Raw genomic sequence first — 14,290 nt, forward strand, 5'->3', positions numbered from 1 at the left:
TGTAAATATGTACAAAGATTGAATCTATTAAAGCTAAACACGAGGTGTTAACGAAAAAGCGATTAAAGGTCTTTACATAAACTCGATTGCATTTAGTTTTTGTAAACATTTAATGCATAAATACGAGTTTGTCCGATGAAGATACTAAAATAACATATACAAAATCATTTGTGAGGACACAAATGTTGTGCAAATGAGAGCTCCTCCTACCCTTGAGGCTTGTTTATGTTAAAGCCAACAGAAGCCCGCTCCAAATTTGCACACTGGATAGTAACCAAAAGCCTGTGATGCAGATGTTGCGGCCATCAATACTTTGTTGAAAGTATATGCAAAACAATACAGGACTGGCGACTGGGACACAAAGAGGCTTGGATAAAAATAACCCTGGGATGCTGAGGCGCTGTCATATAATTATTTCATTAGCAGCTAATGCACGACTTCCGAATGCGCTTAAGAAGCGGGTCATCAATGCTAATGAAAACATTGTATATGTATGTAAGATGTAGCTTAGGGCTTGCATGTGCAAACAGCTAATTTTGCATACACGAATATCGATGGCCATTAAAGGAATCACGAAGGAATCATGAGGGTAGCATTATTTTAGTCTGCAGCTCAGCTTCATTTGCATTTTTTGAAGGCAGCAATGGGAGCTGGAAGATGCAGCTCTTACATACAGATATTATAATGTATAAATATGTAAGGAACATGCGAATAGCCCAAACTTCGTTCCAAGTGAATACAATTTCGTTGCATGAAATCAAATCAAGTACAACTAAGTGCCGGAAAATCGTCAGTTAGTGGTGAAGTTTGGAGCAGTTTGGTTAACCCCAGCTGGCATACTGGCATTTATCAATTGAGTTTGAAAGCGCTAAAGATGGTAAGACGGCTGCCAGAAAGCATAAACTACATTTTCGTACAGAATTATTCCACTTCTCTCAACTTTTTCTAAGCGCTTTGGTAACGTTCTGTTCTTGTCACTGTGCCCTCTGCTGCTCCTACTTTTGGTCAGCTCTGTGGCAGGCAATAGAAGACATCATAGACTGCACAGGAGCGCTAGAGCTCGGTCGTATGCCAATCCTTTCGTTGCCATTGAGTACTATGCAGAGCCCAGAATAACTTTAAGGCGTACTGACGCCGAGAAAGCGGCCGTTAAACCCAACAGCACGGACTACGATATGTTTTGGGAAGAAAAAACGCTGCTCAGACATCGACATCTAAGTCTAGTTGGTAATCAGCAGCCGGCCACTGCTTTCTTTGCCAACTGCCAGAATATATTCAAGGAGAAGGATTTTGCGGCGCATGTCGTGAAGGGTATCCTGGATGCGATTACGAAACGGCTGGAGCAGCTGTGCGCTGACAAGAAACTGCATCCACTGTATCCAAGGATGCTGGCGGGGAATCTCTATTGCAGCTCCAGCATACAGGACACCATGGACATGCTGCTCGATCTGCTGTTGGATCAGGTGGAAAGGAATTGCGATCAAATAGCTGGATTCCAAAGCATTTATATCTTCACCAAATAAACAGAAATGGTTTAACAGAAATATACATATTTACTTTCATGGAAATAGTTTTTCCTTGATCAATTTTTACTGCTATTTCTAGATACTTTTATCCTTTATCTGCCAGTATCTGAGGGTTCCAAAGTCACCACAGACGAAACAGTTTTCGGCTCTGTTCTTGAACTTTACTTCATCTCATCGGGAACCCCATCGAAGCTGCTCTTAAAGTTGTTCAGAAGGTGCAGAGACCTGGCTATGCGATCACCGACTGCGTCCGTGCTGGGTAGTATCGCCTCCAGCAGTATTGGAACGATTTGCTGGCCTACGGATTGAATAATCTCAGCGATCTTGATTATGGTGGCCGGATCTGGCAAACCTGGAATTCCCGCGCGAGGCAGCAGCTCATTGTCCGTGCCAACCTCGCGTCGCCTGCGCCCAGCCTCTTCCGAGTCCTCGACTGTTTCCTCAGAGGATGAATCATCGTCGTCGCCATCGCCATCCTTTTTGATCACCACCTCGGTTTCGGTCTCCTCGCCAGCAACTGTTATGACTTCCTGGTGGGCGGACACTGTTCAGTTTATGCTGGATTCAAACTCATTTGTCACCTGTGGCCTGGCCTCCGTTGGTAGCGCCACTTGCAGCAGCACCAGCAGGAAGGAAGCGAGCAGCATCTGTCGTCCCACGTGAAAACCCATTGTGACAAAAATTTAACAAACTGCCCACCCGCTGGCGATATTTATAGTTCTCTAATCTAATTGTCTAATGACGCTTGCATGTCGCATAATGGGAACCGTAATCGAATATGCACCACGCTCCCTCCCCCACCCCAAATTGATCAATTTGAAGTTCTAGCTGTCAACCTTGCTGATGCGGGAGTGGGAGGGGTGGGGGTCATGGCTACGTAAATAACTTTTGCAGCAGCCTCTTCAAACATGAGACGCTGCACATTTTGGGCTTGGAATGTGCTGACCAGTGCAGTTTTTGCCCAGCCCAGTTCAGAACTGAGCCCCAACAACTTGCTGGACAATTTTGCAAAGTCTTGCTCAGTCGCACTCGCTCACACGCAGCGCTCTCGCACACTCGCACCCGCTCTCGCACACACAGGTAAGCCCGTGGTGGCTGGCACGCATGCAGGTAGTTTCGGGGCCCGGCTCGCTCCGGCCACTGCCACAGGCACATAAATTGTACTTAAACGCACGGAACGCGTTTTATTCACCATGCGGACTTTATAATTAAATGAATTTCGCAGAGAGATTGCGGTCGAGAGGCTGGGCAGACACTGGGATCGATGCACTGATCGTGAAGTAGCTGCAATTTCATTTTCATTTTCGATGCAGGCCTCCAGCCAGGCAGTTGTCCGCGATTTGACGCAATTCTGTTCAATATTTGTCGTGAAATTGAATCGAATTATGTGCTAATCATATAAATATATGTTGTGAGAACTATTAATAAATCAATTTTAAAGTAAGTTAAGTGAATTTAAAGTGCGTAACGTGAATAGTGTCATTTTTGCAGATTGCAAGCCGCAACACAAATCTCGTCATGAATTTATTTTCTCGCCTAAAGCGCTTAGGTGGCACCGCCTGCAAGGTAAGCTTTGGAGTTCATTATTTTCTTTAACAAAGTTAACTAAATAATTATTGTTTTGCAGAGTTCGGCTACATTGCCCGTTACAGGTTTGTATGCAAATTTAGTTGTAGGGAAACATTTGAAAGATGCCCACGCCACGACTGTAGCCATCAGCTTTCGTTAGCGTGGTAAAATAGAGGGGATTACGTGGGTTAAGTTCGTTTTTCATCCGTATATTTTCGGTATAAATCTGCATTTATACAATTTTTAGATTTATTTTAAAAGCAATACGACAAATGCAAGTCCTGAAAGCTAGACAATATTTTAAAAAATTGATTCGTCCATCGCATTAAATTATAGTTTCTGGGCTGAATGTCATAGATTGCCAGTAATATTAAACAGAAGATCAAAATCGCGGAATATGATTTAAGACTACGGTATATTTACAGTATATTTCGGTATATTTCTAAGGTCTATCTTATCGATAAGTCTGCATTTTATACATTTTTAATTGCAGCTGCAGCGACGCCCGTGGATTCCACAGAAGTTTATAAAGTTATAGCCGAGGATAAACCAAACCAAAGCAGCACATCAAACCCCGAAACAGGTAAATATAAAGAATTTACGTGACTGTAAATAATGTGAGAAAACCACGTTGCTGACGTAACAAAGAAGCCATTGCACTATACATTTGTGGGTACATACTTTTGTATGTACTACATACTTGTGTACATTAATTTGCAAGTATGAATGCATGTACAAATGTACGTACATATGTACATATGTAAAAATGCGCGTAAAAACAGACAGATACTAAAATTATGTATGATGCTGTGACGCTTTGATATTGATTTTATCAGAACAATGCCAAGTTTTATGGCTGAGCGCAAACGCAAGTTATGACGTCAGCAACGCTTCGCTGATAAAATTCCACAAGAAAAACTGTGATTGGGAGTTTCCATTTACACATCTGTATGTACATATGTATGTACATTCATATGTATGTAAGCACATTTGTGGCTGCAAATTCCCAGCTGAGTTTTCAACGTAACCTAAAAAAGAGAAAGTCGCGCACGAGAACTTTGCTAGCTTTTTTAATTCAATTTCAATTAAGGCTGATTAGAGTCAATTTAAAACCATTCACTTTTCAGTCGACATGGTGCAAGAGGAGAAGATTGCTGTAGCGGATGGCGCCGACGAGCAAATGCTGGGCTCTGGCGGGCCCGAACAGAAGCTGGCCGGACGAGATGAGGTCAAATTCATCAAGGGCGATCACCAGAATGGAGATGCCAAGATTGACATTGGCAACGTTAACGGCAAGGCTGTAAGTGTAGACGAAGTTCGAGCGGGAAGTCAGATTACTAATCGGGGATTTCCTTTTTGTTAGGCCTTTACGGGCATGAGCAAGGAGGAGCTCATGAAGTACGCCAACGATCCGTTCTGGGTGCGCTTGCGCTGGATTTTCTTTGTCGGTTTCTGGGCCATTTGGGCCGCCATGCTGGTGGGCGCCATACTCATCATCATTGGAGCACCCAAGTGCGCTGCTCCGCAGCCCTTGCCCTGGTTCAAGCGCGGACCCCACGCGAAGTTCGCTGGCATTGATGCTGCCAAGCCGGATGACGTTCAGACTGCCCAGAAAATCCATGCCACAGGAGCGATCTATGAGCTGCCCGCTGCTCTGACCTACAGTGTTAAGTCGCCTGAAGTGGAGAAACAAATCAAGCAACTGGTGGCTCAATATGAGGCCAGCGATGTGAAGGTGATCCTCGATTTGACTCCCAACTATGTGGGCAAGGAGTCGAAGCTGGTGCAGGAGGCACTCGAGAACCAGGAAAAGCGTGCCGCCTTTGTCTGGGTGAGCGGAAGAACGAGCCCACCCACCAACTGGCTGAAGGTGGGCGGCAATCGCTCCGCCTGGGAACAGCTGGATGGCAGCTATGTGCTCTCGCAGTTCCAAGACGGCTTCTACGATCTGAAAATGAACAGCACGCTGATAAGGAACGAGTTTGGAGGGGTGCTGAGGCATCTGGTGGGACTGGGCGTGCAAGGCTTCCGCCTGAAGAACACCAAGTTCTTTGTGCTCTCCGATAGCCTCGAGGATGAGGTGAACTCTGCCGTGCCCAAGGATCTTAATCTGGGACCCAGCGAATATGGCTTCTACGACCACAAGCAGACCACCTTCCAGTCTGGCCTGGGCGATGTCCTCTATGACTATCTGAGCATTGTCAAGAATGCCTCCGCCGATGCGTTCCTCTCGGTGGCCGAGGACATCATACAGCCACAGGTGTACCAGTTGAGTGATGTTGCTGGTGCCAACGGCATTGATCTGCCCATGTACGGCGACTTTGTGAAAGTGCTCAGCAAATCGAAGCCAGAGAAATCTCTGTTCAAGGATCTCGAGAATACTCTCTTCCAAGCGGGCAACGGCAGCTGGCTGCAGTGGAACTTCCGTGATGTCTACGTGGACACGCCCCATGACCCGTCAGCGCTGGCCCTGTTCCTCTCCATGTTGCCAGGCGTGCCCGTGGTGTCGGTGGACGCCATCGAGTATCAGAATGTAACCGAGAAGACTTACAAGCACATCGAACAGCTGCGTCACTCGGCCTCGTACATGCACGGCGAGCTGCAGCTCTATGAGGCTGATCCTCTGGTGGCCTTCTCAAGGTAAAATTCCTTTTTCCTCTTTCTTTTCTTTACTTGACATTAATCCTATTAACTTCTTCATGCTTGCCAATTGAAGGCAGAGGTAAATCCATGACTTCAGCTAACACATTTTGACACATTTCCTGACTTGAACATTTTTCTCATTGATTTTTTCTCTTTCCGCAGAATCAAGTCTGGCAATCCTGGCTACTTAGTGATCTTCAATCCCACCGACTCGCCACAGTCCAGCAACATAACCAGCGAACTGCCCGACAAAATGACCGTCTCGGTGTTCAGTGAGAATTTCAATAACTACGAGGATGTCGAAAAGGTGACGCCTCTAGGCAAAGTCAGCCTCAGCGAGCTGAAGGTGGCACCACAGTCGGCCATTATACTGACCTATGTGCCAAAGAAGGCGGAGTAAATAGGGTTGTAAATGCAACAATACAACTATTTTATTGCACAAATATATATGTGCATTTATATAAATTAGCTTAGCTTGCTTCAGCGTCAACTGAGATTCAAAGCCGCAAAACAAAACAAAAAAATTTGTTGAGAACATTCATAATATATAAAGAGTTCTCTGCTTGTTCAATAGCTTGCTTGCTATACAAATATATACAAGATTATTTGATTGCATTTAATTGAAAAAGAGTTTTAATGATTAATAGTTAATTTATAAAATTTGTCAGCTGTTTGTAATGCTGAGAAGGAAGCAGCTCACATCTGTGCATCTCTCCATCTGCTGCTGCCAAATCTTTGAGGCATTATCATACATTTTGGAGTATCCTAAAATATTTCTCAATGACGGAACTTATTTTGCTATTGAATAATCCAACCTAAGGCTCTATAAATATTTCTTCAGCCTGTCAGATTTTGAGGCCGCTCGGGAACATAGTTTTTTGCATACATTAAACAACACCTTAACCTCCAGAATTTCGGCATTGAGTAATTGTTGAAATACTGCCACGAATAAGACGAGTGCGTGGATCGGGACTGAGAAAGCATGCGAAATAATTTCGCCTTTGTGGAAAAGTTTGAAGTGCACAAAGAAAATTGCTTGCCTATGTATGTGGCATACGTGTGTGGTGGCCAACTTTGAGATACAAATAGTTTGAGGAGCTGGCAAAAACAAAAGTCTGTGCGGGCAGCCACAGACAAATAATCAAAATCGACAAACGAAATGAGCCAAAAACAAAGCGCCCAAAATGTTTTTAGTTTTGCACAGTTCTGGGTTGGCAATGGCAGCCTGGGGAACACCACCCCCACCCAGGCCGGGGCCGAAAGGATATGCGCACGTGCTAATGTGATTAGATACACAGGCACACCCACACCCACACCCAAAGCTTTAGCCTTAGCCACGGAGCAGAGCAGAGCAAGAGCAATGCTGTTTGAGGAACCGCAACATGCAGTGCAGTTGATTGCGGCCAGCCAGGCTACAATAACAAGAAACGCCGAAGTAGAGTAAGAGAAAACACATCTTCATTCTGGGTATTCTGTGTGGGATGCAAACTATTGTTGCGCAGGTCATCATTATCATCATCAGGATGTGGGAAAACTTTCGTACTGGCCCGCTGTGCATTCGGTCTGTGCGTATCTGCTGTGTCTTTCTCCTTTCCATTCCACTGCCAGCTCTGGCCTTGTGTCTTCCTCCTTTCCATTCCACTGCCAGCTCTGGCCTTGTGTCCCCCTCCGAAATGATTTTGTCTCAACAATTTTTCCATCAGCCCAGTCATCAAATGCAGCCTCGGCAGTAACAACCCTCCATTCCAGGTCAGCCAGAGACACCAGCCAGTGATTTAATTGCAGCATCCAAGCAACACATTTTCGGACTCTTACACACACCAAAATTAATCTATTAAGGACTCTGCGTATGACTAGTATACCTTATAAAAATAGCGGAAAAGCCTCTGAAAGAAGTGACTTAAAGCTGCAATGTTCCGATGGGATTAGTCAACTTAATAGACAAAAAAAAAAACAACAAAATAACGCGGCTAATATGTATTGATTTTTTGCATCGCACTTTTCGCATTTCTCCTTTTGCATTGGCCGCTGCTCTTTTTTAGCTCTTTGTCGCTGGCATCGTTCGTTGGTTTGTTTTGAGCTTTCCCATGCATAAATTTTGCATATTAATTGAGCGACTGTCATCAATATGTCTCTGCCCCATGCCGTACAAACCCCGACAACCACTTCACACTTTCCGCACTGCCGCACGCCCCACACCGCCGTCGCTCGCCTCTCATTAGTTGGCCTAAAAAATCCCATCAGGCTTTGATTAACATTTTGTGCACACAAATGCCGGCCCAAATGCGAGAGAGAGGCTAAATGAGTTGCATCTAATTGAGTGACAAACACGCCACAACAACATCAGGCCCGGCCGAACTACGGGTGGCACTGGCATTGGCCACCTCTCACAAACTGTGCCAATTTGTTTTAAAATGCATCATCCTGGCGCTCAATCAGCCCCAGAGCTGTTCCCACTCATCCTCAACTCCCCGCTCCCCGCTGCAGCACCCTCTACAGTGTGTATACGGTGTCCACGGTCCGATGCCTGTTCTCGACTGTTTTTCAATTTGCATGCAAGCGTAAATTACTCGCCGTTCTCGACACCCTTTCTCGAATCCCAATTCCACATCCACATCCTCCTCGGAACTTTCCCCACACAGCTTCACCAGGTTCCTCCCGCTGGTCGGTTAAAAGGTTTGTCCTTTGGTTGCCTTTATATATGCAGATTGCCAGGCCATCTTCTCTTGCCCTTTTCTTCCTGGCCACAGCCTCGATATACCGATGTATGTGTGTATGTATGTTCCCTGTATGTAGATGTTATTGGCTGTCAGAATCTTAAGCGTTGGTGCCTTAAATTAGTGCGGCTTATCTTGGCTAAGGACTTAAAACACGTTTTTTGGCACACCATTTGTCATTAAGCTACCAATTTGTTCGGCTTCAGAAACATCTCAAATTTCGAACTAAACCGCAGCGAGGGGTACGTTCAAAAATGCACAAGGCTATGTATGTATTTATGTACATACATATTTACATATGTATGTACATATGTATGTATGTAAATGTTAACCAAGATCAAACGCACGCGTTCGGGCTTTTGAAGCTGCCTTAACGCCGGCCCAGGAATGGTACCATGAAACAGGTTTTTTATGAAATATTCTATCGCATCCTTGCCGTGTTTTGAGTTCAAAAACTTTGAACTTTCCTTCTTTAAAGGTAAATAAGTTCTTTACCAAACAAATTATGCAAATTTTTGTTATAAAACAGACACAGAATTATACTTTTCTCAATGTGTTTTAACGATCTTTGATTTTAAGTTGTATGAATAAATAAATACATATATTTTTCTTCTATTATAGCCAGTGATGGAGATTTATTTAACATTTATAGATCATTTATGTTCTTGGATGTCAGCCTTGTATGTATAAGTCGGGGGATAATGACAAAATTGCTTCAAACTCGCTATTTCTAATAGATTTTCAGATTGAACTCAATTACTTTTTAATGGATACATGATTGCGTGTGTTTTACCACACGAGTTGAGTCTGCTAAACATTGTTTGAAACCAACTCGAGTAATGAATGCAGCTTTTAATTGGTTTTTAAGACCGATTTCAAGACTTTGTAGCTTAAGCTTAATGTCTGGGAATTATTTATTTAAGAAATAGATTAGTTACAATTTTGTCGAGAAGTCAAAACCAACTAATTTTCTTGTTGTTTACCATTTCAATCGTTGGAGCTGCGCTTTGACCTACCCTTCCAAAATCGCAATTTATAAACTATAAAATAATTACTATAAATATTTATAAATATAAACAGCTTTAAATATTTATAAAAATATAAATTATAAATAAAATTATCCTTGTCTTCTCATTACTAAATATCTTCATTACCAGTCGACAAATTTTCGTGGGACAAGGTTTACCTACGTGCGGAATATCACCGAATATATCCATACCGAATTCGTTCCAAATTGGCTGTAATCCTCTTTTAGATGAAATCCAGTCAGACTGCAGAGATACGAGCACGCTACGAACATTTGAGACCTGGGCGCCAGTCGTTGTGCAATTCGCATGCCTAAGCAGATCCGCGACTCCCCCGCCATTACCTGGTGCACACCACGCGGTGGTGATCCCGTTCCCCACATAAGTCATCCCCCCAGCGGAAAGCCAACAATGTACAACAACTTGTAGAATGGCCATAACAATTATAAAACACGAACACGAGCCGATGCTGCAAGAGAGCGGGAGAGTCGGGCTGAGGAGAGGGAGCACGTGGGGGGAATGAGTTGCGGTTGACAACTTGGGTTACAGTGGTGTTTGGAGAATTCTGCATTGTGCAGCTTTCCCGGGTCCCCATCTGTTTATCAGTGTTGCGGCTGCCAATGTGTCGAGCAACGCGGCTGCGGCTATGGAGGTGACAACTGACAGCTAAGCGTAAAATGTATAAATGTTTCCATCGCTACCGTTTGCGGTAAGCGGGCGGGCCATCCACGATTGAATTTGTTGGCAAACATGTTAGGTTCGAATCGTTGGTGGTAGTGTTCGGGTCGACATTTACAGTTAGAGTTGTGTTCGAAGAGAATAGAAATGGTGTTTCGGTTTGTCAATGGATGGCAAGGTTGGAACGAACATAATTTGTAGAAATTTTCGCTTGAGTGAACACCTTCATTTAAAATGTCCAAAAAATGTTTGCAAGCATTTATACATTGCCTTTTTTCTTTTTTTTCTCCAAACATATACATATGTATTGCCATCAAGGCAATTACTGTCTCGGTGTCCGCTGACATGTTTACTCGTTGACAAAAGTTAAAGAAAATGATGCTTGCGAGAAATATTCGCACCCGTTGGTGGTAAAATGAAATTCAGATTATACAACATGTTTTCCAACAAATTCCATCGTGGATGGCCCGCTGTAGGAATTGGTAAAAATAAGACACAGAAAAAAGAGACCGATGCCGGGTCGGCTAGGGCAAAAAACAACTTTCCTAAGAGAGACACTTTTGCAAAAAAGAAAGAGAGAGAGACACACACACACACACTGAATGAGTGGGAGAGCTGGCCATGCCACTAAGGGCAAATCATAAATAAATATTCGCCGTTTTCTTTGCAAAAATTTGCATTTAAAAATACAGTGGACTCGGGCATGGTAGAATTACTAATAGGTAACGTCGTCAGCTGAGTGGAGGACCGTAAGCTCATTCACCATGCTCAGAGAGGCAAACGCTAGAGAGCGATAGCAAACGTTTTACGTTCTGCATATGGTCCTCGAATAAGAAGCACTGTGGTGAATACGTTACCTATTAGTAATTATACCATGGACTCGGGTATTTTCTGTTTGCTTTCGGCCCATGCCCATGCCTGCTTGAGTTTTTTAAGAGCGCGCGAATCCCAACTCGACTGGAAAGATAAACGGGTTTCGTTTCGGTTCCGTATCTGCCAGATACTCTTCCCTTGCGATTGCCATTAGCTTGCCGCTCCCTGCTAATTTATTAGCGAGTATCCAAGGCAGTCTTTGGGAACCCTCTGTCCTGAGGTGCATAGGTTGAAATGCGTGTAAAATCATCAATTTTAATTGATTATCGTTAAAGTAAATGATACTAGTTGGGAATTAAAAAACCAGAAAGAACATTGCAAACACTCGACTGTTGTTGTTTAGGGTATTTTTGTGTCACCGTGAGCCAGATTCGCCTAAAAGAGTAAATAAATTCAAAGATCAGAGCCCAGATCCCAGTGGAGTTGTCAACTAAAGAAGCTTTCACTCTAAACAGGACGCTGGCCTCACTTCTAACTGATTTTTGCTCTAAATTTGTTAAAAAACATTCATTTGGGTCGCGTATCTGAAATAACATTATTATGTAGATATATTATTATTTAAATAAAAGTCTCAGCTTATGCGGCGCTCTCAGAATATCTTATGGAATCGAGAACGAATAATGACCTACACGCTGGTCCCTCTGCAGTACCGGTGTTTTTATTACAATTTTCGGGATGCGTGCACCACCTCGGGCAGCAAAACAAAATTTTAATGGAGCCGCTTTCCAGTTCATTTATCGATTCGAACAATACCCTGGCCCTGGCCGATGATCGAAGGAAGCTCATGAATGTGATTAATGTGTGTGACATTGCACACGCAAATCGGGGCGGCTCCACATAAATTGGCTCAAATACCTGAATGCGAAGCCCAGCCGACCTATATCAAAGGCCTTCGGCTAGGCGGCCAAACACGAATCACACCATAAATGGCATAAAGAGAGAGCAAGTGGGAGAGTGGGCAGAGTAAGAGAACCGATCGGGTGCATTGCACACAGACGTCAATGCACGGCAACAAAGTTGCTACACTCGGCGGGTTCGCAGAGATTCGCGAAAGCAAACGCAGCTAATAAGAGCGCACACGAAAGAGAAAAACGCTTAAATGTTGCTCCCGAACGATTCCATCCAGTGGATTCTCTCTCTCTCTCGCATTTGCTTCTCTCGATTGCTCGTTCTCCCAAGATGCTTTCGAATGCGCTACCTACCGACACTTTAACGTTTGAAGCTTATCAGTTTCCATCAAAACATTTTCGAACAGCAGAGGGAACACAAATATTTTGTTTTGTTTTTGTGGACTTTATTTCGAGTTATTCAATTCCCTTGAAGCATAATTAGCTTCTCTTTTCTCTTCTCAAAAGAGTGTAAACATTTATTTACTTCGAAACATGTAGGAGGTGATTGAAAAGTCGTTCCGGCGGCCTAGTCTCGCATTCATTTTATTAGTGCTGCACCAAAGTGCAAAAACCAACAAATACCAAAAGCAAAGCAGCGACAGTCGGTGGGCTCGTCTCTGGGAACACATGCTAGTCGGACTGGTCTGGTCTTGTCTGCTCTGGTCTGAGTGTGCTGCTCTGAGATTCGTTGGGGCTGCAACCAGTTTGTTGGCATCGATCGTCCTTTGCGCTCGTGCATGCTGCGGCCAGTGTGTATTCCGTGGTCGTAGTCGCAGTCGCAGTCGCAGTCGTAACCCCAACGATCTATAACTAACCGAGAACGACTAAACAAATCCGAGCCGCAATCGGTCTCTTAAGTTGACCCAAGTCTGTGAGTTCCTCTGCGGTCTCTCGCTGTGTGCGGCTCCAGAGGCTATCGCGCTGTGTTCGACATGTGATTATTTTTTTGCATTGCACTTCCCTCCACTCGTCTCTGCCCGGGTAGACTGTGTCTGAAAATATCTTCGGTATGGAGCAGATCTAAAAGGGAATAAACGACACAGAGTGCCACAGTTAACTTGTGTAGAAAACTGAGCTGCCGTCTACGGTTTGTCTGGCAAAAGATAACAAAAAATAATTGTTTGCCGGTAGTGCCCCGAGACTCGGTCTCGGTCGCGGTTGAGGTCCCGGCTCCCAGTTACCAGTTAGCAGCTCTCAGCTCTCGCTTCCACTCTCACTCTCAGTCAGTTGCTCTCTTGCTGACATTTGTTTACGCAGCTCTCGGAGATCATCTCGCTTGCATAACCAAGTGCAGCACACCTCTGAAGCAGATTGCCGATGCAGATTGCAGATGCAGATGCAGATACACATCTAGATTCTAGAACTACGCCGGCAGAAACTTTCGCGGCTGCCTGTGAGTTTTTTCTCATCGTCTACGGTAAGTGCACAATGAGTTATGAATGCGCTCGGCTACCACATGTGCCCCTATCGCCCGGCCTTCTCCCTGCACGCTGCTCACTGCTCACTGCTCGCGGTGGGCGTTGCAAACTGCCTTGTAATTGCCTGACATAAATGCTCGTGTGTACAAGGCTTAATGGCGATAGCGGCAGGTACTGCGAGTATGCTCGAATGCACGATTACCATCTACAACTACAACATAACGTTCAGTTGATATTCGGACGGAGTGTCGTAGTGGGACGTCCATTGTCTGGCTACCAAATGAAACAGGAAACGACTGCAACAAGTCATGTTTGGAGCTGCCAAGAAGCCATCCATCCAGTCGGGTCCATTTCGGGGGAACCTCAACGCCTTAAAAGGAAATCTGGTACGAAGTTTTCGCGCATCTAAAAGCAATGCAAATAGAGAAGGAAGCCAGTTTGTTTAGCAATAAACTAAGCACTTTTGTGTGTGCGTCGAGGGAGAGGTAATGGCATTACTTGAGCTCTGCTTAAGCCGGTTTTCGTCGTTGGTCGAACTTCGGCGTGGCTCTTGTCACTGTGGATAATCAATGATCAGCAATCAAGTAGGTGATCCAGTGATTGGTGCACACTACTATTGTCGGTCAAGAAGTCTCGCATTACGCCAGATGTATGGCATCAACCGGAATGGTGTCCGCTCACTTGCCACTTACCATAAAGTATCATAAAAATTATTTAACATACGATCGCCATTCATAAATGACAGTGAGCCTGGAAGATCTGGTTTCTGTTAGGATACTCCGATCCTTCTCTAAGCTCAACCAGTTTTTGTGGACTTCCCTGACACGGACTAATTAAGCAAACGTTCATCTGCCTGTGGCCCCAACTGTAATCCAATGCCATGCAGCTCGAACTGAAGCTTTAACGCTCCACTCACCAGCATGCTCCAAATGAGCGATTTTCCGGCTCTGC

The 14,290-nt window shown here is 44.4% G+C and overlaps 3 protein-coding genes across 5 annotated transcripts; 2 read left to right on the forward strand and 1 right to left on the reverse strand.

The window, feature by feature from the left end:
* The first annotated feature begins 863 nt into the window (after nucleotides 1-863).
* On the forward strand, nucleotides 864-1,524 carry LOC117896636. Its single transcript, XM_034805082.1, has 2 exons — nucleotides 864-877; nucleotides 951-1,524. The coding sequence occupies exons 1-2, from the start codon at nucleotides 875-877 to the stop codon at nucleotides 1,521-1,523; spliced, it is 576 nt and encodes a 191-aa protein (XP_034660973.1). The 5' UTR covers nucleotides 864-874; the 3' UTR covers nucleotide 1,524.
* Nucleotides 1,525-1,589: 65 nt separating this feature from the next.
* LOC117896637 (antennal-specific protein OS-C) lies at nucleotides 1,590-2,197 on the reverse strand. 2 transcript variants are annotated; one of them, XM_034805084.1, is made up of 3 exons: nucleotides 2,108-2,197; nucleotides 1,879-2,056; nucleotides 1,592-1,824 (listed from the first exon to the last, which is right to left on the reverse strand). In XM_034805084.1, exons 1-3 carry the CDS (start codon nucleotides 2,195-2,197, stop codon nucleotides 1,688-1,690), a joined length of 405 nt encoding a protein of 134 aa, XP_034660975.1. In that variant the 3' UTR covers nucleotides 1,592-1,687. The 2 variants fall into 2 exon arrangements, with proteins under 2 accessions (XP_034660974.1, XP_034660975.1); XM_034805083.1 differs by having other exon boundaries at nucleotides 1,590-2,056.
* Nucleotides 2,198-3,162: 965 nt separating this feature from the next.
* On the forward strand, nucleotides 3,163-6,275 carry LOC117896634 (4F2 cell-surface antigen heavy chain). Of its 2 annotated transcripts, XM_034805078.1 has the most exons (6): nucleotides 3,163-3,178; nucleotides 3,589-3,678; nucleotides 4,223-4,395; nucleotides 4,459-5,735; nucleotides 5,812-5,817; nucleotides 5,901-6,275. In XM_034805078.1, exons 3-6 carry the CDS (start codon nucleotides 4,228-4,230, stop codon nucleotides 6,136-6,138), a joined length of 1,689 nt encoding a protein of 562 aa, XP_034660969.1. In that variant the 5' UTR covers nucleotides 3,163-3,178; nucleotides 3,589-3,678; nucleotides 4,223-4,227; the 3' UTR covers nucleotides 6,139-6,275. The 2 variants fall into 2 exon arrangements, with proteins under 2 accessions (XP_034660969.1, XP_034660970.1); XM_034805079.1 differs by lacking the exons at nucleotides 3,163-3,178; nucleotides 5,812-5,817.
* Nucleotides 6,276-14,290: the final 8,015 nt, after the last annotated feature.

Source organism: Drosophila subobscura, chromosome O (assembly GCF_008121235.1).
Source record: "Drosophila subobscura isolate 14011-0131.10 chromosome O, UCBerk_Dsub_1.0, whole genome shotgun sequence".
NCBI classification, from domain to species: Eukaryota; Metazoa; Arthropoda; class Insecta; order Diptera; family Drosophilidae; genus Drosophila; species Drosophila subobscura.